This window comes from Tamandua tetradactyla, chromosome 3, assembly GCF_023851605.1.
Source record: "Tamandua tetradactyla isolate mTamTet1 chromosome 3, mTamTet1.pri, whole genome shotgun sequence".
Lineage (NCBI taxonomy): Eukaryota > Metazoa > Chordata > Mammalia > Pilosa > Myrmecophagidae > Tamandua > Tamandua tetradactyla.
Window position 1 is genome coordinate 162,675,413 of NC_135329.1, and position 24,479 is coordinate 162,699,891.

The 24,479-nt window shown below is 36.8% G+C and overlaps 1 protein-coding gene across 1 annotated transcript in view; it reads right to left on the reverse strand.

Moving 5' to 3' along the window:
• Positions 1-479: 479 nt before the first annotated feature.
• The window catches only part of COL5A2 (collagen type V alpha 2 chain), a 162,751-nt gene continuing 138,751 nt past the window's right edge, over positions 480-24,479 (reverse strand). The window contains exons 43-54 of the mRNA XM_077154406.1: positions 23,980-24,087; positions 22,694-22,801; positions 21,577-21,630; positions 19,441-19,548; positions 18,854-18,907; positions 9,848-9,955; positions 9,381-9,434; positions 8,301-8,408; positions 6,103-6,394; positions 4,537-4,724; positions 2,855-3,094; positions 480-2,150 (exon numbers count right to left, since the gene is read on the reverse strand). Coding sequence (XP_077010521.1) covers positions 2,004-2,150; positions 2,855-3,094; positions 4,537-4,724; positions 6,103-6,394; positions 8,301-8,408; positions 9,381-9,434; positions 9,848-9,955; positions 18,854-18,907; positions 19,441-19,548; positions 21,577-21,630; positions 22,694-22,801; positions 23,980-24,087 — 1,569 coding nt within the window. The 3' untranslated portion in view covers positions 480-2,003. The remainder of the gene's footprint in view (positions 2,151-2,854; positions 3,095-4,536; positions 4,725-6,102; positions 6,395-8,300; positions 8,409-9,380; positions 9,435-9,847; positions 9,956-18,853; positions 18,908-19,440; positions 19,549-21,576; positions 21,631-22,693; positions 22,802-23,979; positions 24,088-24,479) is intronic.

The window sequence follows — 24,479 nt, forward strand, 5'->3', positions numbered from 1 at the left end:
GTATAACTTGTATAGGTAGGTTTGAAGGAAGTTTTCATACAAACAAAATTTACAAATGTCTTTAGTTATAAAAATGTTTCAAATCTAAGGTATAGGACTCAATAACCAATTGGGGAAAAATGATATTGAGAAATAAATATTAAAAATAAAACTCAGAAAACATTTAGGCTAAAATCCTATATGATACATTTTGAAGCATGCATTTTATTTTCACAGTTTATTTAGCCATGAAACAGCAATTGTTTTTCTCTTTTTATCTATAGTCCTACTCTGGCATTTTAATGGAATACACAGTGACAAGTGTTATGTAGCCTTTGTAAGTGATGTTGTTGATAGACTGTCATTTACATATATGATGGAGGCTATTTGTTTGTCTTATAAACAGAGGCAAATAAAGAACACCAAAACACTTTTCCTTTCAACACTGGAAATGAAATGGATCTAATATGGTCAAAGGAATTTCACAAAACGAAAACCAGTGACATGACAAAAGCGTGCATTTAATTCGATGCTTTGCAAAGATACATGTGTGCATGGCTTGTCCTTTGGGATGGCCCCAGCTGTTTATTTTCAAAGAAAAAATAAAAGTGGAGCCAGCAAATGCAATTAAGAAAAAGAAATAAAAACCTTTAAGACGCAAGAGGACCTACATGTTCTGGTCTAAGAAACATGCAAGTCTTACAAAACATTCCAGATACAGTATGACAGAGGAACAGTGAAAAGGCACTGGAACAATGCTCTTTCTTTCAAAAATGGGAAGTCTACAGTTATATTTTCACAATTGGGACTGATGAAATCATCTTTATTTCTAAAGAATTTTATAGAAGTAATTTTAGCACCATCATTAAAGGAAAAAAAAAATACTTTTTAGCCCTGCCTATCTCCAGTCTTGGAATAATAACAGAAGCATAGCACCTTTTAGTATCTAAAATATAAACAATAATAGTAAGTCCATCCCAGCTTCTAGAGATGAGGTAGCTCATGCTAAGAAATGCTGAGTCATTTTTCCCCATGGAGTTCAAAGGCCAAATGATCTAATTACAACCATAGCATTTGATTAAAGATCATGCCACAACTCTGAGTTTCTAAATCTTTTTCATTATAGACTTCAAGCTGTTGCTATAGGACATGTGGAAGAATCTCAACTTTGGGTCCAAGACATTGTTTAAAAAGTTGTATGTGTTAATTATTTTATGTTTAATGTCTTCTTAAATAACAAAGTGCAAATGTATTCACTTAGCTTTTATCTATATCAATAGATGGAGTCAAGAGGGAAAAATACCTTAAATTTGAAGTTGAAACAAGCCCAAATGTACCAATCCTTACAAAAATTTAAGAAGCTGAAGTGATTGCAGTTTGTTCTCCAGAAATTCCACTGAAATATATTTAAGACAGTGAGAAACTGGTGTATGTTTAAAGGTTTTTTTAAAAAAAGAATGTCAATTAAAATTGTACAATATCAAGACATACATATGGGTTTCAGTCACAGGGTTAAACATTTCAGTTTAATTTTTAATTGATAATCTGGGAATGAGAGGCCACAAAAGGATACTATTTCCTATTTTTCAAACTGTAACCAGGCAAAATAAACATGTGTTGTAGTTTTACATACCCCACTCTTTAAGCTACCTTTCAGGAGGAAGAATTTCCTCATAAATACTAAGCAAACTTCTCATTACATTGAAATAAATGGAAGAAAACAGAGATTTATTTATTTAATGTTTACTTTTTTTAAAAGGTGGTCATGGTCATTGGTCATCTTAAACCTAAACTGCGGTACTGAAAAATATTTTAAATCCATTAAAACTTGAGGATTGTAAGTAAAATAAATATTCTGAAGGAGAAGAAGGCCAGGCACTTAAGACCATATGTACAATGCTGATGCAGCATCAGCCATTACTTCAAGAGTCTCAGGATCAAATTCAAACAGTCAAAGTTCTTGTGAATGGCGGTAGTCATTGATGGTGGCGGTGGCGGTCGTTGTCGATGCATCTCAGCTTACTTTACACGAAACAAACAGACCCAATTTCAACGCCAAATTCCTGGTCTGTGTTGCCAACATCCACAGGGGCAATATCTATGATGGGCAAGCGTGCCACATTCTGTGTTCTATATTCAAAGACAGTCTTGCCCACATTTCCGTTTCGTTTCTGGAATTCAATCGTGCAATGGTTAAAAGTAGGTACAGATTTACTTTCAGATAGCAACACTCCCCCCTGCCCCAGACAATTTTTATAATTTAAAAAGCAATGTTTTTTTAGAGCGCTACTTAAAAGGAAAAGAGCTCATAACGTAAAGCAAGGCACGAGCATGCCTGGAAAGCATTTCTTTCCTGCTTGAAATTGAATAAATGCCCTTTGATATTTTGCAGCTTCCTAAATGATCCCTAACAATGTAATCAATGAAAGTCTTTTTGTTTTCTGCAAATGGAACTATAATTCATCATTCGGTATTTTTCCTTTTTTTTACATCTGGATATGCACGTGGGGAGATAAACCAGTCAGGGAAAAAATATAAAGCAACTCAAGATCGATTATACATCTTAGAATAAAGGAATTTTAAAGGCTGTAACTGAGATCAAATAAGTCAAGTAACTTACTAGAGAACCAACATGAATCTGCAGAAGGAGATTGAATCCCGGGGATACGGTCCTTTCTAAACCCTTATGTATTAGAACTTCTTCTATGCTTCACATGCTAACCCACATTCAAGTTTACCCTTAAGAACAACTATAGACAAACTTCAGCTGCTCTTCTCTATAAGGTAAAATTGACCCTATCTCTATTATCATGAAAGTATTTTTAACAAAAATAATTTGTAAAAATCATATTACTATAGATCAAAAAGTACTTACAGAGCATGTATCTTGGAGAACTGTATATCTGAATCTCATGTTTCCCTCTGCTTTGATTTCTAAGTCATTAGCCCCTTTGAGAACCACAGCTTTCTTGAGGTTCTTAGCTTGATCATCCATGTACCCTACACTGTTTTTACAGATGTAAGTGATGTTCTGGGAGGCTTCTTTGGACAAAAGGCGCAAGAAGGTCATTTGAGTAATGGCTGCATTAGGTGACTGGTGGTCTCCATAAACAAACTGGAGAGACAAAATGACTGCTTGTTAGAAGCTTTAAGGAAGGCCTTCATGTCATATATTTACATTGATTTCAGACACATCAATTTTGAAAAGTATTTCTTTTATTCTTATCATACAACAAACTAGTCTAGTCTATATACATATGAAAAATATAAAATTTTCTATGAACATTCACAATTAAGAACCTATCTCCTTACTACCTGAAACAAGAGGTGACAAAACCATCGTAATTCTAATTGACAGAACTGGCAAAAGAAAGTGTAATTATTTTTAAATCTTCTTTACAATTTAAAAATAAATATTTGAATATTACTTTTTTAAAGTAGTTATTTACTTAAGAATTGGTGAGGATGGTCAATCGTGTTTCAAAAATAACATCGCTCTTATTGCTAATATAATAAGAATTAGAAATTAACTACTGTTATAAAATCTTCTTTTAACTCAATTGATATACACTGTAGGAAGTATAAATTAAAATTTTTCCTTTAGCTAACAAAAAAAAGAGACAAATAATCAAACTTAATTTCCCACATATTCTTTCCTACTTATTTTCTATTCTGAGCCTTGTTTTCAACCCTCCCTTTTGAGGTTTTCACATAATATTGCATTGACTACATTACATTTGAACTATTTTTATTAAGCTTTTAAATCTTCCACTCATTAATAATGGTAGATTCTAGCATATCCTACCCACACCCATTATTGTTCCTGTATCATGTTTATTCTGAACCTGATGAGTTCTGGGTACAGGCCAGGAACAGAGTTGAGAAGAAAATGGCAAAGGATTAGGGTGCCACAAAGAGATTTGGAATGAAATAATTGTACTGCAACAGGAAGGGGCAAGACCATACCAAAGTCTGAATGCTGGACCATGGTAGAAACATAAGAAACTGGAGCTCAGGAAACTACTAAAATAATCCATCTAACTAATGTTTATCATCTATCATGTACTAGACCCTATACTAATACTTTATATTCACATGAAGATAATGAGCTATCATCACCCTCACTTTAAAATGGAAAAACTGAGGCCCTGAAAGAAAAGGGACAGCTTAACACCCCAAAGTCAGTAAGAGATCTAGCTAAGTGTCACCTGGGGTCCTGACATTAAATATAATCACTGTCTTTCAACTTTGGCAAGATCCCTTCAAGTATATTCCACAGCTGATATCACATACATTTTGGGAACCCATATGTAGAAAAATAATTACTCTTTTACATTTCATCAATGGGAAAATTCTAATTCAAATTTATGTCACAATTTAAATTCATAGTAAAACTTTGTTATGATATTGCAATTTAACTGAGATTATATCACTTCAAAATAAACATGGTAAAATGAACCTGATCAAAAAGTAACTAGCACAGTTCTAAACAAATATTAAAATACAATAAGTAATAAAAAGTAAAGAACACAATTTTAAATAAATAAATTAAATTACCTGAGATCCTCTATTCATGTCAAGACCATACCAAACAGGCTTATGGTCGGGAGACCTGCTGGCCCACCAGGTTTTACGTGGTATACTGGATGGGTTTGCCGAAATGCATGTCTCTCCTGTTTCCATGTTGCAGTGAACCTTGATCGCATCTTCAACAGATCCCTGGTTAGGATCAATCCAGTAATTACCTATTTTCCAAAAAATAAAAATATTTGATAAATAGAGAGAATTTCAGACATGATTTTGAATCTTCAAAAGATTTAACAAAGGGTTGAAAATCATGAAATCACTGATTAAAGCATCCTTTAAGAAATAGTATCCCCTGAGGGAAAAAGTAACTATTATGCATTTGAGTCCCTTATGCATGCTCTTTGCAAAACCAGGTACTTAAAGCCTAAAACAACCATGAGAGGGAAATGCCTTTTCTGTCATGTAATAGATGAAAAGCTATATCAAAGAGAGATAACCACAGTAGGTAGGTGGCTTTGCCAAAACAGATGTGTTCCAATTAAAATTTTAAAGCCAATATTTTAAAAGGAAATCATAATAGGAATGTAATAAAAATGTATTATAAAAAGCATGAATAAAGTAAATAACTGAGGTAAATTGCTGAAATGGTTTGAATAATCTTATTGCCCCTTTTAAAATTGATCTCCTCATATACAAGTGATTCTTCAAATGGGATATACCTGCTTGGTGATAGGCAGGTAGGTAGGTAGGTAAGTAGATTGCTAGGTAGATAGACAAACTAATAATATATATAAAAATACTTCCATGTAAAACTGTATTTTTAAAATGAATGAGGTCATGCCTATGTTTCAAAGGCAACAATTTTACGTATCCCAGTCAGTGTAATTTCAAAGTTAAGTGGAAATTTTAAACATTCATAGAGTATTTCTATGGTCTAGTATCGCTCTTCTCCAGGTTTTATTAGATTAATCTAAATGATATAATAATGCAAACTTTAGGCATGGCACCTGCAACTAGGGCCATAAGGAATTACATTTAAAATATTTAATTCCAAACTGCTCTATTATCTCACAATAACATAATCCTTCCAGTAGAGATTCCGATAGCATGAACCATAGCACATGAAAGAATTTCATATTCAATCAAGATTGGGAAATGATACGTATTGCATTCTACTCTTGATGATCCACTATGTATGCTTGCTTATTAAAGCCCTTAGAAGTCATGCAGGTAAATAAACATTTGTTTGACCCTGCTTAATCAAATATCCCAAATTTATATCACCACAAAATCCTTTACTCCACAATATTTGTACATAATTTTAAGATTTCTAGATGGAAATGGAACTATTAACACAAAATTAGATTATGAATAGGAAATGTCCCTTATTATAATACTTATCCTCTTGCCCCATAATTTTTCATATAATTGACTCTCCCTCCACTAAACCATAAGCTCTGTGACATGTTTACCATTTTATCTCTTATGTCTATCAATAAGTAGAAGGCCAATAAAATAGTTCTTGAATGCAGTGCAGTGAAGAATAACACAATCAGAAACAATGGGCTTTGCTCAAATGGGCTGCTGTATACTCACCACTCAGCTTTGTGGGATGGCAAAGCTTTAAGTCATCACATGTCCGGGCTGGGTGCTTTTTGGAACCATCGGGGCTACGCATAGTTTCAATCTGACTACTGAGTGACTTCAGGGTAGCATGGACTCCTGGGTCAGTTTTGTTTTTGTCGTCAGGAGCCGCCTGATCTTCAGTGAACTCTGGAAGTGGATCTGGCATGCTCTCATCGTAGTGGCCCATGATATCCCCAAGAGCTGCTGTGAGGTGGCCAGGGGGGCCTGGAGGGCCAGGTGGGCCAGGCTCACCAGGAGGACCCTAAGTAATCAAAAAAAAAATGGTGAATGGAGTTTGTTCTATTGGAAACAAGGGACTGGTGGGACTTGGTGCAGAGGGGATTGCAACTCAACATTCCAATCTGATGATACAGAGAGAGCTGTGATTCATGCTAGATGAACAACTAGATGGCGCAAGTTTGCTTTTAAGCATGTATTAAACTGTGGAGAAGAAATGACCCACAACTGTATTTCTGGCCACGTGTTTGCATGTTAGCATCTGAGATAAATAAAAACAAAAGCACAAAATATTTGATCTGATGTTTACCTTGAAAAGCAATATATTAATGCCACGAATATTACGATTTGTATATTTACTTAGGAACCATTAAATAACCAAAAGAAAAGCAATATGAGGAGATATCTAAAAACGGAAAAATAGAATTAAGATATTTAATTTATGGCTAGAAACTGAAAACTATACATATATAGATTCTTAAGAACTATTTTGAGCAAGATAAAACTAAAAAGTTTTCAAAAATATTCACGGACAGAAGATGAGAGAGGAAATGAGTTGTGGCTGCTAATTCTGTAAAACTGTACATCCATATCAGGGAAAATACCCACCAGAGAATTTAATCCTATCCCAAATAGAGGGCAAAACATTGGAAGTCTTTTTAGGTGCACTAATTAGTGCATAGATCAAAGTACTCCATCCTAAACAAAACTGAAATACTTCTCTTTGACCTGTTCATTGTCAAAAATGAACAACTCTTCTGCTTTCTTGCTAAATAAGAACTGCTTGTGTGACAGGGAGATAAGCCCTAAAAGTGGCAGAAGTTTAGGACGTGTATCCTCTCTATTCCCTTCTGTACTTTCCCAAAGAAGAACTCAGAAACTTGAAAGAACCAGCAAAAAAATCTGAAGAGAGATGTAGTCTAGATATTGTTGTGGAGAACACAGAACTGGGAGTCAGGAGACTGGAGTTGTAATCCTGGCTCCCCCATTCCCTATATGGCTTTGGACAACTTGCTTTAACCTTCAGTGCCAACGTTTTCCCACCTTCAAAATGGTTTCTAAATATGGCTTTATCTCAGAGGTCATATCCTGTTCTAAAAGTTCATGATTCTCTACATTCTTTCATGCTAATCTCAAGGGCAGGGATTTTTTTTTTCCTTTCGAAGACCACTGACCCACAAAATAAAAGGCAATCGAAAGCCACAAAGTTAAGAGCTATCCCAACTTTATGGTTGTTTTCTATTGACTGTTGGAGAAATATACAGAAAATTTTCCCTATGACCATAGGAAATAGAAGCCCATGTGCTCTAAATAATAAATATTTGCTTTAATGTCATAGACATTAAAGGGCAGAAACAGAAACAAGAGAGGAAAGGAAATAAGACCAAAGAGTAAGAAAGACGAGGGAGGGAAACATAAACTCACATACACACAAGTATTCACATGCATGGGAAATACATAAAGATGTTCTCCAAAGGTCTAAGAAGCAAGAGTTTAACTAATCCAGCTTTATAGCTTTACATAATCCTCAAGTCACTATTTGAATTTGTTACGAAACTTTCATTGAAATCTTAATTTTGTAATTTTCAGTGGAAAAGCCTTCAATTTCATACTCCACTTGCCAGAGTAACTTTATCATAACTATCCAGAATAACTTTATCATAACTTAATCATTATTTGCTATTTGCCTTTCATTTATATGACAGCAAGTCAAGGTGTTTGTAGCTTAGACAGTGATATGATATATTCGGAATAACCTGAATAAACATATTTGAATAATTACTTATATATACAAACTCTTATATGACTTTCAGTTTTGTTTTCTAGTGCCTTAAGTCTCTCGCCCATCAGGCTGCACAGGCATTGTTGGGTGGAATCCAAACACTTATAAATCAGTGGCACCACTTGCTCGCCAGCCCTTGTGACTCTACCTCAGGTCCTGCTTCTCCTACGCTGCCCCGCACACCAGGAGGTCCAATTGGCCCAAGTGGCCCAGGATTTCCTTCTTTACCTGAAGGACCAACTGGGCCTGGAGGACCCTGAAAGAAACAAAGATAGTATTTTAGATTCTGTGAAGAATATTTTACAATGATTTTCTCAATCACTGCTCTGACTTCCTGAGGGAGCTAGAACAATAATTTTTCAGACACATTTTCCTAATGACAAATAAAGGGAGTGCCAACATTTCATAACATTTACAATTTCATTGCACATGAATCCTCCATCATCTATGCATGTTAAGAGACTAATATCAGTTAAAAACTAGAATGGAATCATCATCTACTCTTATCGGCAGGAACTGTTTCATCATATCAGAAGTATATTTGGAAGTCCAGTGGGCAGTATGAAGATGACAGAAGTTGAAATGCTCAGAATACAAATTAAATTTGTGTGCTTATACCCAGAGCTATACTACTGCTTCATAGTACTGTTTTCAGTATTATGTGTCACTTTTTCACAAATAATTTCTCTTCACATAGGAGAAACTATTCTAACAATTTCTCTAAATAATCACGTGTGAACTGTATTCAATGACCTATTTGATACAGCATTCATACTAATGTAGAATTTCTGAAAGCTCCAATTATTGATTTCATCTTATCATTTGCTTCCAAATTAGTCTTATTCATCAACTTCCAATAATGATCTATCACAATTCTATAAAGTACAATACATATCCAGCTTCAAAACCTGTCCCTCGTTCAGGGTAGGTACTATTACATAATTTCAAACAGTGCAAATTTAATGGAAATTTCAATCAACACAGAGTAAGAAAATGAACCAGTAGATGAGCATATACAAACTATAGAAAAAAGATTTTAATGTGGACACGAGGTTATCATAATTCAGAATTACTTAAAATTGCTAAATGGTTTATCTCACTTGTTGTTGCCAGCTTCAGATAACATGGGCCACTACAGCTTCAATACCATGGAAGTGATTCTCAAGCATTAGCAATTCACTGATAGCATTATAATTTACATTTGCAACTTACTAATTTTGTTACTTACTCTTGGGCCAAATGGTCCAGGGATTCCAGCACTGCCTTGTTCACCATTTGGACCCTAAGCAGGCAGGAAATAAAAAAATGTAGCCAAAATATTTAGATTCTGTCTTACACCACTCTGCTTCTTAAAAGGCGCTGTTATTGACTCTAGCAGCATAAAGTACTTTGATAAAGCTATCAATTTCTGCAATGTCTATGTGGGTTTGTTAGATTTTATCCTTATTTTACCAATACTACAGATGACTGTAGGAGTAATATATACTTTTTCTTTATTTCTTCCAGACAAAATTATAGCTAAGCTATGGGTAATTATATTGGATGAGTGGTAATTAGTTATTAATCAAGATATTCTTGGAAATACCAATAAGATTTCAGAAAGTCCACTCATCTTGTAGACAAATAAATGTTCATGCCAAGATGCTTGTGTACATTCATATAATGGATTAAATAATGCTTAAAGGAATAACTCACAGGAGGTCCGGGAAGACCCTGGAGCCCAGTGAAGCCTCTGTGTCCCTTCTGGCCTCGGTCTCCCCGGTCTCCATGGTCACCTTTGTCACCACGAGGCCCCTGGGGTCCCTGGAAAGAGACATCATGGTATGGCTATCACCTGCCTCAAATTTACTACAATTTTGAGTATTCTATTTTATATGGATTAACATATTTCCTTATTTAAGTAAAATTAGACCTAGAAATTTTTCCCTATATTTTCTCAAAGAATGGGAGATTATGACTACAGTTTTATATATATACTAATACTTTCCTGAAGACATGTGTTTTTTTCAGATGACTAACCTACATTCATATGTAAAATGACATATTTGTAAGTTTAATCTACCCTGTCAGAAACATTTTTATTCCATTTATTTTGCTGCCCTTATATAAAAATGTTATTATAAAATATCACCATTATTTATAGTTTCTTTTAAATCAAAACATAAGTATTTATTAACTTGTGTTACCGCCAAGTATTACATTTGCATGTGCAAATATACCAACTGACTATGACAGCAGGGAAGACATTGGCAAGAACTTGTTTGAGTCAACGAAATAGGAATATCATCAAGCCACTGTCCTCTAAACAATATATAAATAAAGGCTGTAATAGCCTCATAACTACAAGTGTCTGTACCCAAATCCAGGATTCCTGATCCAGAGAAACTAAGAAAAAGTAATAAAGACTCTTATTACCAGACAGCTATATTGTACCCAGAGGAAGGGTGAAAATGATCTGATCAGTTTCAGGCTTCTGTATGCATGTTATGTGTGTGTATATATACATACATACATATATATATACACATACATATGTATGTGCATGTATGTATGTGTGTGTGTATATGTATTTTTAAGGTATATGTATGTATGTGCATGTATGTATGTGTGTGTATATAAGTATGTATATATGTATTTTGAAGGCCTTGGGGGGGTCCAGTGGTTCACAGTAAACTGACAAGTGACAAAAGGTCACTTAGTATGGGGTCAGCCTCTGTTTTCTTTCGAGTTTTCCTAAAAGAGAATTGAAACCCTATCAATCTGATTTTGGATGAAGTCATCAGGTCAACTGAATCTCAGGTTATTATTTTCTTTGTTTGTTTTTGTTTTTGTATTTCATTTGGTTCTTTTCATTCTTTTAATTTGTATTTCCCAATTGTCAGACAGTATGCAAATCTTTTTAAAAAGTAAATCAAAATTACGTTTCAGTAGCTTTTACATATTTTATATACAATGTAAATTTAAATATCAAAATAAGCCTGAATATTCTCAGAAAGTTATAGTTCTTTTATTTTTGAGATACACCAGAGTTTCATAATTTAAAATAAACTATACAAAAACACCTAAGTCAGCTATTAACTAAAATTCATTTTTTCATTGAAAACAAAACCTATATTGTCTCTGTAATAGGTTAGAAAACTATTCACTTTTTCATGGTGTGCAATTATGAAATTTTTGCAAGCTGAACTCAAATCAGAGTTGAGAAATTTAATAATATGGTCACAAGTTAACAATGTAATTGTTCTTTATGGATAAAGACATTGATTTATATAATGAGTATGAAAGGAGATCATGCATTCACAGTAAGGCATTTTGCAAAGCAATGATTAACCTGAAAGCAATTGCAAACAGCAAAAAGATTATAACATTTGCACAACAGTCTAGTTGAAAAGAAAACGTAATATTTGAATTGCATTTTTCAAGTTTACAAATCCATTTTCCTATGTGATTTTTAGAATAACTCTGAGAGAAGTTGTGCTGGTTGAAAGTGCTGTGTACCCCAGAAAACCCATGTCCTTTAATCCTGATTCAGTATTGTAGCATAGAAACCTATGATTAGATTGCTTCCATGGAGACTGATCCACTTAATTGTAGATGTGGGCTTTTGATTAGATTTCTCCATGGAGAAGTGACTCTCCTGATTGTGGGTGCAGCCCTTTCACTAGAAGGAGATGTGACTCCACCCATTATAAATGAGTCCTGATTAGTTTACTGGAGTCCTTTAAGAGGGGAGACAGTTGCTAGACAGGAACAGAGTCCAGCAGACATTGCCCATGTGCTTTTCCATTAGATTCTAAGCAAGCCAGAACCTGTAGAGAGTGAAGAGAAGATAAGAGATTAAATCCAGAATCGTCCCCAGATCAGCGAAGTCAGGACCCACAGACATTAAGAGATGAAGCCACTGGAACCAGAAACTGGAAGCAATGCCACCAGAAACAAGGACCAGCAGATACAAGTCTGTTTCCCACGTGACAGACATTGGCTTTTCTTGAGTCAAGATATCTTTCTCTGGATGCCTTACTTTAGACATTGTTATGGCCTTAGAACTGTAAACTTGTAACTTAAATTCCCTTTTTAACAGCTGTTCCATTTATGGTATATTGCATTCTGGCAGCATTTAGCAAACTGATATAGATTTTGGAACCAGAGAAGTGGAGTACTGCTGCACATTGGAATGGCTTTTTAAATGAATAAGGGGAATATTCTGGAGGAATTGTGATATGCTTGGTAGAGAAGGCCTGAATTACTTTGAAGAGACTGTTGGTATAAATATGGACTTTAAAGATACCTCTGATGAGGATTTAGACAGAAATGGTGAACATCATGGAAGGAAGGTGGTATTTGTGGACGGAAGGCAGAATTTGAGAGTGATGAACTTGAATACTTAGCTGAGATTTCTAAAACTGCAATCTGGCTGTTCCTAGCAGCTTATAGTAAAATGCAATAGCATTTTACTATATTTTACTATATTTCAGTTGAGAAGTGAAGTCTTGGGCACAGAGAAAACAGAATTTGATGGTCTGGAAAATTGTGGGCTCACAGGAAGTAAGACCTCAGAGGTTAGTGCCCTACATGAGGAGTTAACCAAACATGGAAACAGTTAGCCATTTCAGAAAAAGCCAGGATTAGAGATGGATTATCTAGAAAGGATTTGAGGCAGTCCTCTTGTTTGATTCCTGTGTGCTATATGGAAAATCAACAATTTTTTTTGCAAGATCTGTATGAATGGAACCACTGCAAGTCTGGACTAAAAGGGACATTAAAGGGATGGAACGAAGAAAAAAATGACTTCAGAGGCAGAGCCATGGAAGCTAAATTCTAGAGCCAAGAAACTCTGGCCCAGAGAGCAGCTACATCCATGCATGTGAAAAAGGTGAGTGGGCCCTAGAAGCAGAGGTTGGCCTTCTGCTTTGTGACTCGGAAAGAGTTTCAGTGCCTCAGGCCTCAGAGAGAGTGGAACACATAAACTAAGGATTGCAGGTAGCCTGGTGACCACCCCATTGTTCTGAGGAGGTTGAGCATGTACCCTGAGATGGTAGAGAGCCTGGGTGCTGCCCTGATGTCAGGAAAGGGTGGAGGTGAAAAAAGGTGGTCCCCTTAATAATCTGAAGAGTGCAAGCCTCACACCATCATTTTCAGAGAGTTGGCACTGCTTAGATCCTTGGAAAGTGTAGGACTGCCACTTTCTAAAGCCCTGACGATAGGGCTTTAAAACCCAATGAAGTTTTTCCTGCAGGCTTTAGGAACTGTTTTGGTCCAGTGATCCCGTTTTCCTTTTGATTTCTCCCTATGGCAATGGGAATGCGTATCCTATGACTGTCCATCCTTCGTATATTGACAGCAGATAATTTTTCTGAGTTTAACAGGTTCAAAGCCAGTGGAAAGTTTTTTGTCTTAGGACAGACCAGGCCTGTAATTGACTATGATGAGATTTTTTTATGGCTTCTGAATTTATATTGCTTTTGTATTGTTACTGAAATGGTTTTGTATATAGAAAGAACCTATCTCTTTGGGGGAGAATGTGATGATTTGAAACTATTACATACCCCAGCAAAAACATGTCTTTCCAAACTTGTGGGGCCAGAACTATTGTTTAGGGTGGGAAATGTTGATAAGATTGTTTTCATGAAGATGTGGCATACCAGTTGTGGGTGTGGTGTTTTGATTAGATGGAGATTGACTCTACCCATTCAAGCGAGGCCTTCATTAGTTTACTGGAGTCCTTTAAAAAGGGCAACATTTTGGAGAAAGTTCAGAGGCAACACAGGATCCAGATGTTTGGATATTCAAGAAAGAAAATGCCCCCAGGGAAACTGTTTGAAACCAGAAGCCAAAGGAACTGCAGATACCAGCCATGTGCCTTCCCAGCTGACAGAGGTGTTCTAGATCCATAGTCATGGAAGCTAAATTCTGGAGCTAATTTCTTGAGTCAAGATGTCTTTCTCTGGATGTCTTAGTTTGGACATTTTATGGATTTAGAACTATAAGCTTATAACTTTAAAAACTCCCCTTTTAAAAGCCATTCCATTTCTGGTATATCACATTCTGGCAGCATTTAGCAAACTAATACAGATTTTGGTACCATAAGTGGGGTATGAACCCACGTGGATATCAAGTCCATTGGATACCAGATGGTGACTCTAATTCCAGCTGCTATTCCCAGTGTGGTATAATTGCTTGAGTAAATCAAATGCAGCTATTGATTTGGAAAATACTTTTTTTATGGACTACCAGAAACAGTTTGCATTTAGCTGGCAAGGCCAGGAGTATAACTTCATTGTTCTACCTCAAGAATATATCAACTCTCCAGCCTATGTCATAATCTTGTCTGCAGGGAACTTGATCATTTCTCCCTCCCACAAGACATCACAGTGGTCCATTATATTGATGATACCATGTTGACTGGACCTAGTGAGCAATAGGTAGCAACTACTCTAGACTTCTTGGTAAGGCATTTGTGCATCAGGGGATGGAAAATAAATCCAACAAAACTACAGGGTTCTTCAGTGAAATTTCTAGGTGTCCAGTGGTATGGGGCATGTCAAGATATCCCTTCTGAAGGTGAAGGATAAGCTAATACATCCAGCCCCTTCTATGACCATAAAGAGGCACAATGCCTAGCTGGCCTCTTTGGATTTTAGAGACAACATATTTGTCATTTAGGTGTTCTACTGTGGCCCATTTATCAAATGACCAGAAAAGCTGCTAGTTTTGAGTGGGGACCAGAACAAGATAAGGGTCTGCAACAGTTCCAAGCTGTTCTGCCACTTGGGCCATAAAATTCAGCAGATACAATGGTACTTGACATGTCAGAGGTCAATAGAGATGCTGTCTGGAGGTTTTGGCAGGTCCCTACAGGAGAATCACAATGTAGCCTCTTCGTATTTTGGAGTAAAGCCTTACCATTCTCTCAAATACCTACTCTTCTTTTGAGAAACAGATTTTGACCTGTTCCTGGGCCTTGGTAAAGAGTTAACGCTTATACCGTAAGATCTGAGTTGCCTATCATGACCTGGGTGTTGTCCGACCCACCAAGCCATAAAGTTGGGCATGCATAGCAGCACTCCATCATAAAATGGAAATGGTATAAAAGAGATTAGGCTCGAGCAGATCACACAAGCAAATTACATTAATAAATGGCCCAAATGCCCATGGTCCCCATTCCTGCCACATCACCTTCTCTTTCCCAGCCAGAGCTCTGGTCTCTTGGGGGGTTTCTTATAGTCAGATGACTGACTCATTTCTCTTACTCAGATGACTGAGGAAGAGAAAACTCAGGCCTGGTTTAAAGATGTACCACCTGAAAGTGTACAGCTGCATCACTTTAGCTCCTTTCTGGGATGCCTTCAAAGACAGTGGTGAGGGGAAATCTTTCCTAGTGGGTGTTGCTGACTCATGGGCTATTGCTAATGGTTTGGCTGGATGGCCAGGGACTTAGATGAAACATGATTGGAAAACTGGTGACAAAGAGGTTTTGGGAAAAGGTATGTGAACAGAGCTTTCTGAGTGGCAAAAACATGAAGATATTTGTTCTCATGTGAATGCTTAGCAGAGGGTGACTTCAGCAAAGGTTTTAATAATCAAGTGGATAAGATGACTCATTCTGTGGCTACAAGTCATCCTCTTTCCCCAGCCACTCCTGCCATTACCCAATGGGCTCAGGAATAAAGTGGGTATGGTGGTAAGAATGGAAGTTATTCATGGGCCCAGCAACATGGACTTCCATTCACCAAGGTCAACCTGGCTACAGCCACTGCAGAGTGTCCAATCTGCCAGCAACAGAGACCCACATTCAGTCCCAAGTATGGTACCATTCCCTAAGGTGATCAGCTTGATATCTGGTGGCAGGTTGATCACATTGGACCACTTTCATCATGGAAGGTACAGTGAGTTGTTCTAACTGGAATAGACACATGCTCCAGATAAGGGTTTACCTTCCCTGCAAGCAATGGTTCTGTCAAAACTACCATCTATGGACTTATAAAATGCCTTATCCACCATCATGGTATTCCACACAGCATTGCTCCTGATCAAGGAACCCACTTCACAGCAAATGAAGTACAGGAATGGGTACATGCTTATGTAATTTGCTGGTCTTACCATGTTCCCCATCATCCAGAGGCAGCTGTGTTGATAGAAGAGTAGAATGGCCTTTTGAAGACCCAGTTATGGCACCAACTAAGTGGAAATACCTTGCAGAGCTGGGGCAATATTCTCCATGAGGCTGTGTATGCTCTGAATCAGTGTCTACTCTATGGTACTGTTTCTTCCATAACCATGATTCATGGGAGCAGAAATCAAGGGGTGGAAATGGGAGTGGCACCACTTACTGTCACCCCCAGCCATCACTAGGAATATTTTGCTTCTTCTCCCTGAAACCTTAAGCTCTGCTGGTCTTAATTCCAAAAGGAGGAGTACTCCTACCGAGGAGACACAACAATGTTTCCATTGAACTGGAAGTTAAGACTACCACCTAGCCACTTTGGGCTTCTGATGCCTCTGAATCAACAGGCAAGGAAGGGGAATATTGTACTGGCTGGGGTGATTGATCCTGACTGTGATGGTTTGAAAGGATGTACGGACCCAAGAAAAGCCAAGTTTTAATCAAAATCCCATTTTATAAAGGCAGAATAATCCCTATTCAATAATGTATGTTTGAATCTGTAATTAGATCATCTTCCTGGAGATATAACCCAATCAAGAGTGGTTGTTAAACTGGATTAGGAAACATGTGTCTCCACCCATTTGGGTAGGTCTTGATTGGTTTACTGGAGTCCTATAAAAGAGGAAACATTTTGGAGAATGAGAGATTCAGAGAGAGCAGAGAATGCTACAGCACCACGAAACAGGGAGTCCATGAGCCAGTGCTTTGGAGATGAAGAAGGAAAATGCCTCCCAGGGAGCTTCACGAAACAGGAAGCCAGGAGAGAAAGCTTAGCAGATGATGCTGTGCTCGCCATGTGCCCTTCCAGCTGAGGGAGAACCGTGACTGTGTTCACCATGTGTCTTCTCAGATGAGAGAGTGACCCTAAACTTCATCAGCCTTGAACCAAGGTATCTTTCCCTGGATGCCTTTGATTGGACATTTCCATAGACTTGTTTTAATTGGGACATTTTCTCAGCCTAAGAACTGTAAACTAGTAACACATTAAATTCCCCTTTTTTAAAAGCCATTCCGTTTCTGATATATTGCATTCTGGCAGCTAGCAAACTAGAACACGGACTACCAAGAAGAAATAGGATTGCAACTACACAATGGAGGTAATGAAGAGTTTTTCTGGAATATAGAAGATCCTCTAGGGCATCTCTTAGTCCTACCATGCCCTATGATTAAAGTCAGTGGAAATCTACAACAACCCAATCCAGTCAGGACTACCAATGGCCCAGAAACTTCAGGAATAAAGGTCTGGGTAATCCCACCAAGCAAAGAACCATAGCTAGCTGAAGTGCTTGCTGAGAGTAAAGGAAACATGGAATGGGTAGTAGAAGAAGGTAGTGATAAACATGAACTATGACCATGTGACCAGTTACAGAAATGAGGACTACGATTGTATGAATATTTCCTCCTTGTTGTGTTATGAGTATGTTTGTATTTGTACATAAAGCAAATATCTTGTTTTCTTACCACATGACATAGATATTATTGTTCATATTGTAATATTTAAGTTATCAGATATCTAGTTTAAGAGTCAATGTCGGGCCACGGTGGCTCAGCAGGTAAGAGTGCTTGCCTGCCATGCCCGAGGACCTGGGTTCGATTCCCGGTGCCTGCCCATGTAAAAAAAAAAAAAAGAGTCAAGTCACTTAAGGACTTGCACCCTATTCTGGAGAGATTTAGGCATTTAGTGGTACGAGTTCAAAACTACAGGGCAGCTGGACATTGTTAAGTGCAATATATGTCTGTTATTGTTTTCTATTTAGAGATTAAGTGTGGTTTAAGGTGATGTGTATAGCTGCTACGTTGACAAGGGATGGACTGTGATGGTTGGGTTCAGGTGTCAATTTGTCTATGTGATGGTGCCCAGTTGTCTGGTCAGGCAAGCACTGGCCTAACCATTACTGCAAGGATATTCCCTGGCTGTTTGACAAACCAGAAGGCTGGTTTATTAAATAATCAGTCAGTTGATTGTATCTGTGACTGATTATAGCTATGATCAACTAAAGGTGTGTCTTCCACAAACAGCGGAATCCAATTAATTGGATTTGGTCCAATCAATTGAAGACTTTTAAGGGAGAAGGGAGAATTTCACTGTTCCTTCAGCCAGCAAGCCTCTCCTATAGAGTTCACTGAGACCCTTCATAAGCCTTGCAGCCTGCCCTATGGATTTTGGACTCTTGCATTCCCACGGCTGCATATGATACTTTTGTGAATATTATATTTACAGATACCTCCTGTTGGTCCTGTTTCTCTAGAAAATCCTGACTAATATAGAAGGGCACTGTTACCCCTATTATTTTGGAAGAAAAAATTGTGACTCTGAAAGTCTTCATTGATTATTGAAAGAATTCACAAATTCAGGGGAGCTGTGCTAAAATTATAAAAACAAAAGTTAACTCCTACATATTATTTTAAATTAATATTCCTTGAAAACCTTGGAGGAATTTGGTATTTTTCTCTATGCATCTTACACCGCAATTCTCTGGGGGATATATTTTATATAAGAAAACATATCTTAAAAACAAACACAAGAGAGAACTTACAGGTAAGCCACGTTTTCCAGCTCGACCAGGTGGTCCTATAGGACCTCGAGAACCCTAGAAGAAATTTTCACAAAAATTTGTATGTAAAAAACATATACACATACTATATAGAAATAGAACATTAAAAATATGTTTTGGGTTAGGTGTTTATATATGCATACGTGTGTTTATGTACATAGCCTCAGAGCTAATAGTTGAAATTAGGCTAATGTCCATCTGTAGGTAAGAATACACTCACCGTACCTTCTATAGACAATTTTACTGGCTTACTGAATGAAGATGCTTAGTTGATTACAGTAAAACATTACTGTTTTAAACATGTGCCTGATACATACTTATCATATTTTCTGTAAACTAATGATATTTTTACATGATGAAAATCAAAGCATCAGGGTCTTTGAATTTCTGTTTAAATCCAACATTTTCTTTTAAGGCTAAAAAATATAACTAATTCATAACTGACTGTTTATCATTCTTAAAATCCTGAACCAAATGCACAAGTGTGATTGTGTGCATGTATACACATTGATTATAATATAGCATATGGATGTGTGTACCTGTCAGTGTGAAATTGACCTCCTCCTTACCGGATCTCCTCTTTGTCCAGCATCTCCTGGAGCTCCAACAGGGCCAGGAGTTCCAGGGCCACCCTGAGAGCCTGGCAGACCTAAAGGCCCAGGGTCTCCACGATCACCCTGACAAGAGTAACCATGTTAATATTCTTTCAACATATATTTAAAAACAGTGGCATTCCATATTGTCATGCTATTCTTGCTAAGGAACACAATGCTATATTTTTTCTTCTTTACTTTTTAATAAATCAAACTCAAAAGAGTAATATTATTTCTCCCCAGAGTCAGACCTATCTCATCCCTCCATCCACCCACACTCTGTTGTTCATATAGTCAAGATTGCTGGAGTGTAGGAGTGGCCACCTCCAGAATTTAGTATGTTTCTTGGAGCAGCCATCTTCAAACTGGGTATCCAGACACTTGGTGAAAACAAAGACTTTCCAGAGAGTGTGAAAGCAGGGAAACTTTTAAGGAAACCAACTTCTAGATCGTCAATGCCATATGTATCCTTTCAGAAAACTGATGTTTGAGCATTTTCTCTCAAATCAACCTTTTCCCACTTCATCGAAGGAAGGCAGACCTCACACCAGCTGCAAATTTACTATGGTGCAGTGTCCTAAGAAGTAAAAAATTTAAGGCAGCAAACTAAGGGACTTTTTCCAAACTCAAATTCAATTGGGAATAAAGCAAAGACAAAGTTGTAAAGAAAGAGGCTGCTCCTCATTTTATCCAGGTGACACACGTGTGACATGGCTCCAGATCTTACCTGTCTCCCTAAGAAGAGATAAATGTGATGATTGTAATATGAAGATGCATGAGCATAGTTATTTGTCTTGAAGAAAGAATTCAGACATTTTTTCTGACTGAAATTAAATAGTATTGAACTGACTAATTTGGCAGTAATATAGCAGGTCATAAAGCAGACACTTATAATACATTGAACCCAAACTGAATTTGCAACTCTGAGGTTTTGAAAAATACATATTTAAAGAACATACACACTTAGAATTCACCAGGAATGATATCCTTTGCAACTATTTAAACTTATGATTTAAAAAAATGAGATGTTATCATAAAAACATGCATATGGGTTCATAGATTTACAAAATTATTCCAGCAAAAACTTTGAAGATGACTGCACTGCAATCTGCAGTGCATGGATTCGGGCTACTGCCCAAGAGAAAAGCCCAGATGCCAAGAGAATTTTCAGCCTCTGGGATCACTATAGATGAGGAGGGGTTTGGCCCAAGATCCCTCCAGATCCTTCTCCCTTTAGAGACCAAAAGGAATAGGCCCCAACCACCCCTGTCACCTCCAGAAACTCTCACAGTGTAATGATGTTCTTGAGAACCTACCCTATATCAGGTACTTTAAACATGGTATTTAACATACAAATGCCCAAATGGTACAGGTATTAATTGCATTTAAAGCATATGAAAACTGAGGTTCAGAAAATTTGCTCAAGGTCACATCACTAGGTATTTAGGGAATCAAGATTCCAATCCAAATCTATTTGGTAACAAAGTCTGTTCTGCCACATGATGTAACCCTTAGAGTAGGAAGAACGATGAAATCATAAGAGACTTTGGGACGTGGGGCCATTTTTGCCCTCCATAACCTGATATGGAGTTTGAGACAATGGGGGAACTTCCCAACGGGACTGGAGCTTGAGATAAAGTTAGGGATACTTTCAGTTCAACACATTTCTAATTTGAAAACATATCACAAAATATACAATGCTTAGAAAATCACAAGGATTATTTCCTCATGAAGCAATAACTTTAGGGGGAGAGTAGAGAAATTTAGATGTCACATAGCACTATTTCTGTTTCATACTTCTGTGAATGGGTTTGAAATTTAGAGCACTCCATATGTCTCCTCATCCAAAGCCTTCATATTGCACCAAATATGAAAACAATTTGCTTTTTTACTCTTACTTTTAAAAATGCCATCTTGGTCGGCTGTGTATTTAAATCTTATGTCACATACAGAACACCAAAATGATAACCTTACAAAAAAGGTTGTTACTATCAGAAAAATCAGGGCTACATTGAAGCTGTGAGGATAAAGGGTGGTTTTTCAGTCTTTAGTATTACAAAGATTTCATATTTACTTCACTCCACATTTCGTAATCAGTGAAATAGCCCTTACACGTTCTCCAACGGCACCATCTCGTCCTGGAGTACCATCATTACCGGCAGGACCCTATAAAGAGTTGCATTTGAAAAACACATTAATTGAGTAACAAAAAACATCTCATTCCAATTGTCAAGAAAAAATTACATCATGTTTTCCATCTCTTCTATTAACTATAAATTAGCATTTATGGAAATCTCAGTAGCAGAAAGGTTTCTGCCATCTTTTCTATTATTTTGAATTGCTTGCAAAATTAAGACTTTTTATTTAATTTAAGTAATTTCTTTTTATTAAAAAAGAAAATATCTCAAGTACTTTAAAATAAATATTACATTCTTGGTAGCTTATATTTTGTTTATATTATCAGTGAATGGTTTTTCTCACTATTCTTAAATTAATCCAAATAATATCCATAAAGTGTTGATGTAAAATAATTGTGTTAGATCATACTAAGTTACTTTTTAAAATATATAGTATTGTCTCCCTATTCTCTTTTGAATTTTTCTGGAACTATATTATATCCTTTAATCAATATTACTCTGAAAGGCACTGATTGTTCCTTTCAGAAAACATATGGCATTAAATGTTTGTTGATTTATTCATTAAAGCACTACAGAGAGGAAATTCCAACTTGTAACTTTTCCAATTGCCTTTAAAAAATGGATTTCCTCTCCAAACAGCTAAAGAGAACATAACATTTTATAGTGACATTTAAATAAAATGATCTTTACTTCGTTCCTTTCACAAACTATAATAATTATATTCATCCTATCACCACAAAACTTGGTGATTTTGACAAATATGCCATTTCAGAATGAAACAATAAAGGAAAATGAATGGATGAGTCCTTTAATCTTCCAAACAATTGGAAAACAACCTAAATCAACTAAAATGTTCACTTCCAGATTAGATGAAGTTCAGTGCAAAGACACCAGTGTTGTTTCCTTTTATTTATATCACACTAGCTAATTCTCTAAGAAAGTAGGGTTTCTCAGATAATATCATTAAGAATCTTCCTTAAGGTGAAATGAACAATTATCTAAATTTGTGTATCAATTTCTAAATGAAAAAAAAAATTGCCCTATGATGCCCAGATGATGAAAAGTAGAGCTCTTTTCATTAAAGCACTTACTTCGGGTCCAGGGTCCCCCACAGGGCCATTTGAGCCTGGGAGTCCCACAGGTCCAGGTGGACCTTTGTCTCCAGGTGCCCCAGTTGGACCTACTTTTCCTGGTGTGCCCTGAAATAAAAGCATAAATGTATCAACTACCTGTGAAGAAATTTAAGAATGCCAGCTCACAGTAAGGATACACCTATTCAAATAAGACCCAGGCCCATCTTCCATAGCAATTGTTCATTAACCTCTAATACCCATGTCACTGGAATGCCTCCTTAAAGGTATGCCCAGTTACTATCACACTCACCCTGATATATCAAAGGGACCAAAAAGCATCCTTTGCCCCCAACTTAGGTGTACATTTTGGATTCTAATCATGTTGTATAATGGTCAGTTCCAGCTGCCTTTCTAGAGCTCACATCACTATTATGGTACATTCTTTCTCACTCCTGCTTTGTCTGCTCATTTTATGTCTATAACTTGATACGTTAGTCTCCCGAAGGATTATAGGTCCATGTCCTTTGTGTGGATTGGGTGGTTACCAACCACAGAATGTCCTCTAACACCTGACTTGTTGAATTCATACCTCTTCTCCCAAGTCTCCCCACCCCAACCCAGTTTCAGGGTCCCCAGAGTAACACCTCTACACCTCTCCATGGACATACCATATAAAACATCATCTTTTCTATTTTTTCCTCAAGCACATGAACTTTCAGCAGTCAATTTTAGTCTCTTCAAAGCTAAACATCGAATCAAACTTTTTTTCATACCTCAGGGAATATGAGATTCATAAGCACCCTCCAAGGAACAGGAAATTACTTTTAGAATCTTTCCTCGTGGTTCTCCCCATATTCACCTCTAATCTTACTTGCTTTAACTGAACTACTTCTCTCCTTTGATGGGTTATGAAACTTGCTTTCTGAACTGTGAAATATGGATATTTTTGTTAAGCATGCTTATTTAAAAAGAAGCTACCTACTCGCCAAGAGATTACCCTCCTTCTCTAGCTCCATAGATCTCTTTAATCTTTGAAGACAGATTTAAGAGTCACTCAAATTCCATATCCTTATTTGCCTATTTCTCCTGTCTCAGTGTTAACCATTATTTCTTCAAAGACTTGTATAAGGGTACTTCAGTAAAGAATTTGACATTCAATGTCAAAAAGGTTTTAAGGTACTCATAATGTATATCTAAAACAGACTGTGCAAATTATTTATTGAGCAATAAAGTCAGATAAATTCTTTCCACATACAGTATTTTGTACATATTCAGATGAGCTGTTCATTGATGAAGCCACTCACCGCAGGGCCTGGCAAGCCGGGCATGCCTCGCTCTCCACGTTGTCCAGGCATGCCAACAATTCCTCTCTGCCCAGTCGTGCCAGCTGGACCAGGGGGACCATCTGGACCCTAATTTTGAGGATAAACTAAAATTAGAAATGATCCAAGGATAAAACCATATCCAAGGACTTTATGAAGGATTCTAGCTTTACTGGATTTCAGTATGAGAAAAGGGCCTGTTTCACAAAACCATGCTATATAAGAGCAGTCATAGCGTGTAATTCACAAAAAGTTTCTAAGGTTATTCAAAGTGAAAATGGCTCATCAGTTGGAAAGGAACACAAAAACTTGTAAGAACATAAACTGTATAAAAGAGATAACTATTCAGAGAAAAAATTCTTCTTTTTAAAAAGGTAAAAGGAAAGTTTTAAAAAGCCAGGAAATAGTGATCTATCTAGACATATTAATGTTTAGTGGTATTTGGATATTAAACATCTAGAAATATCTTAAAAAAACATTTT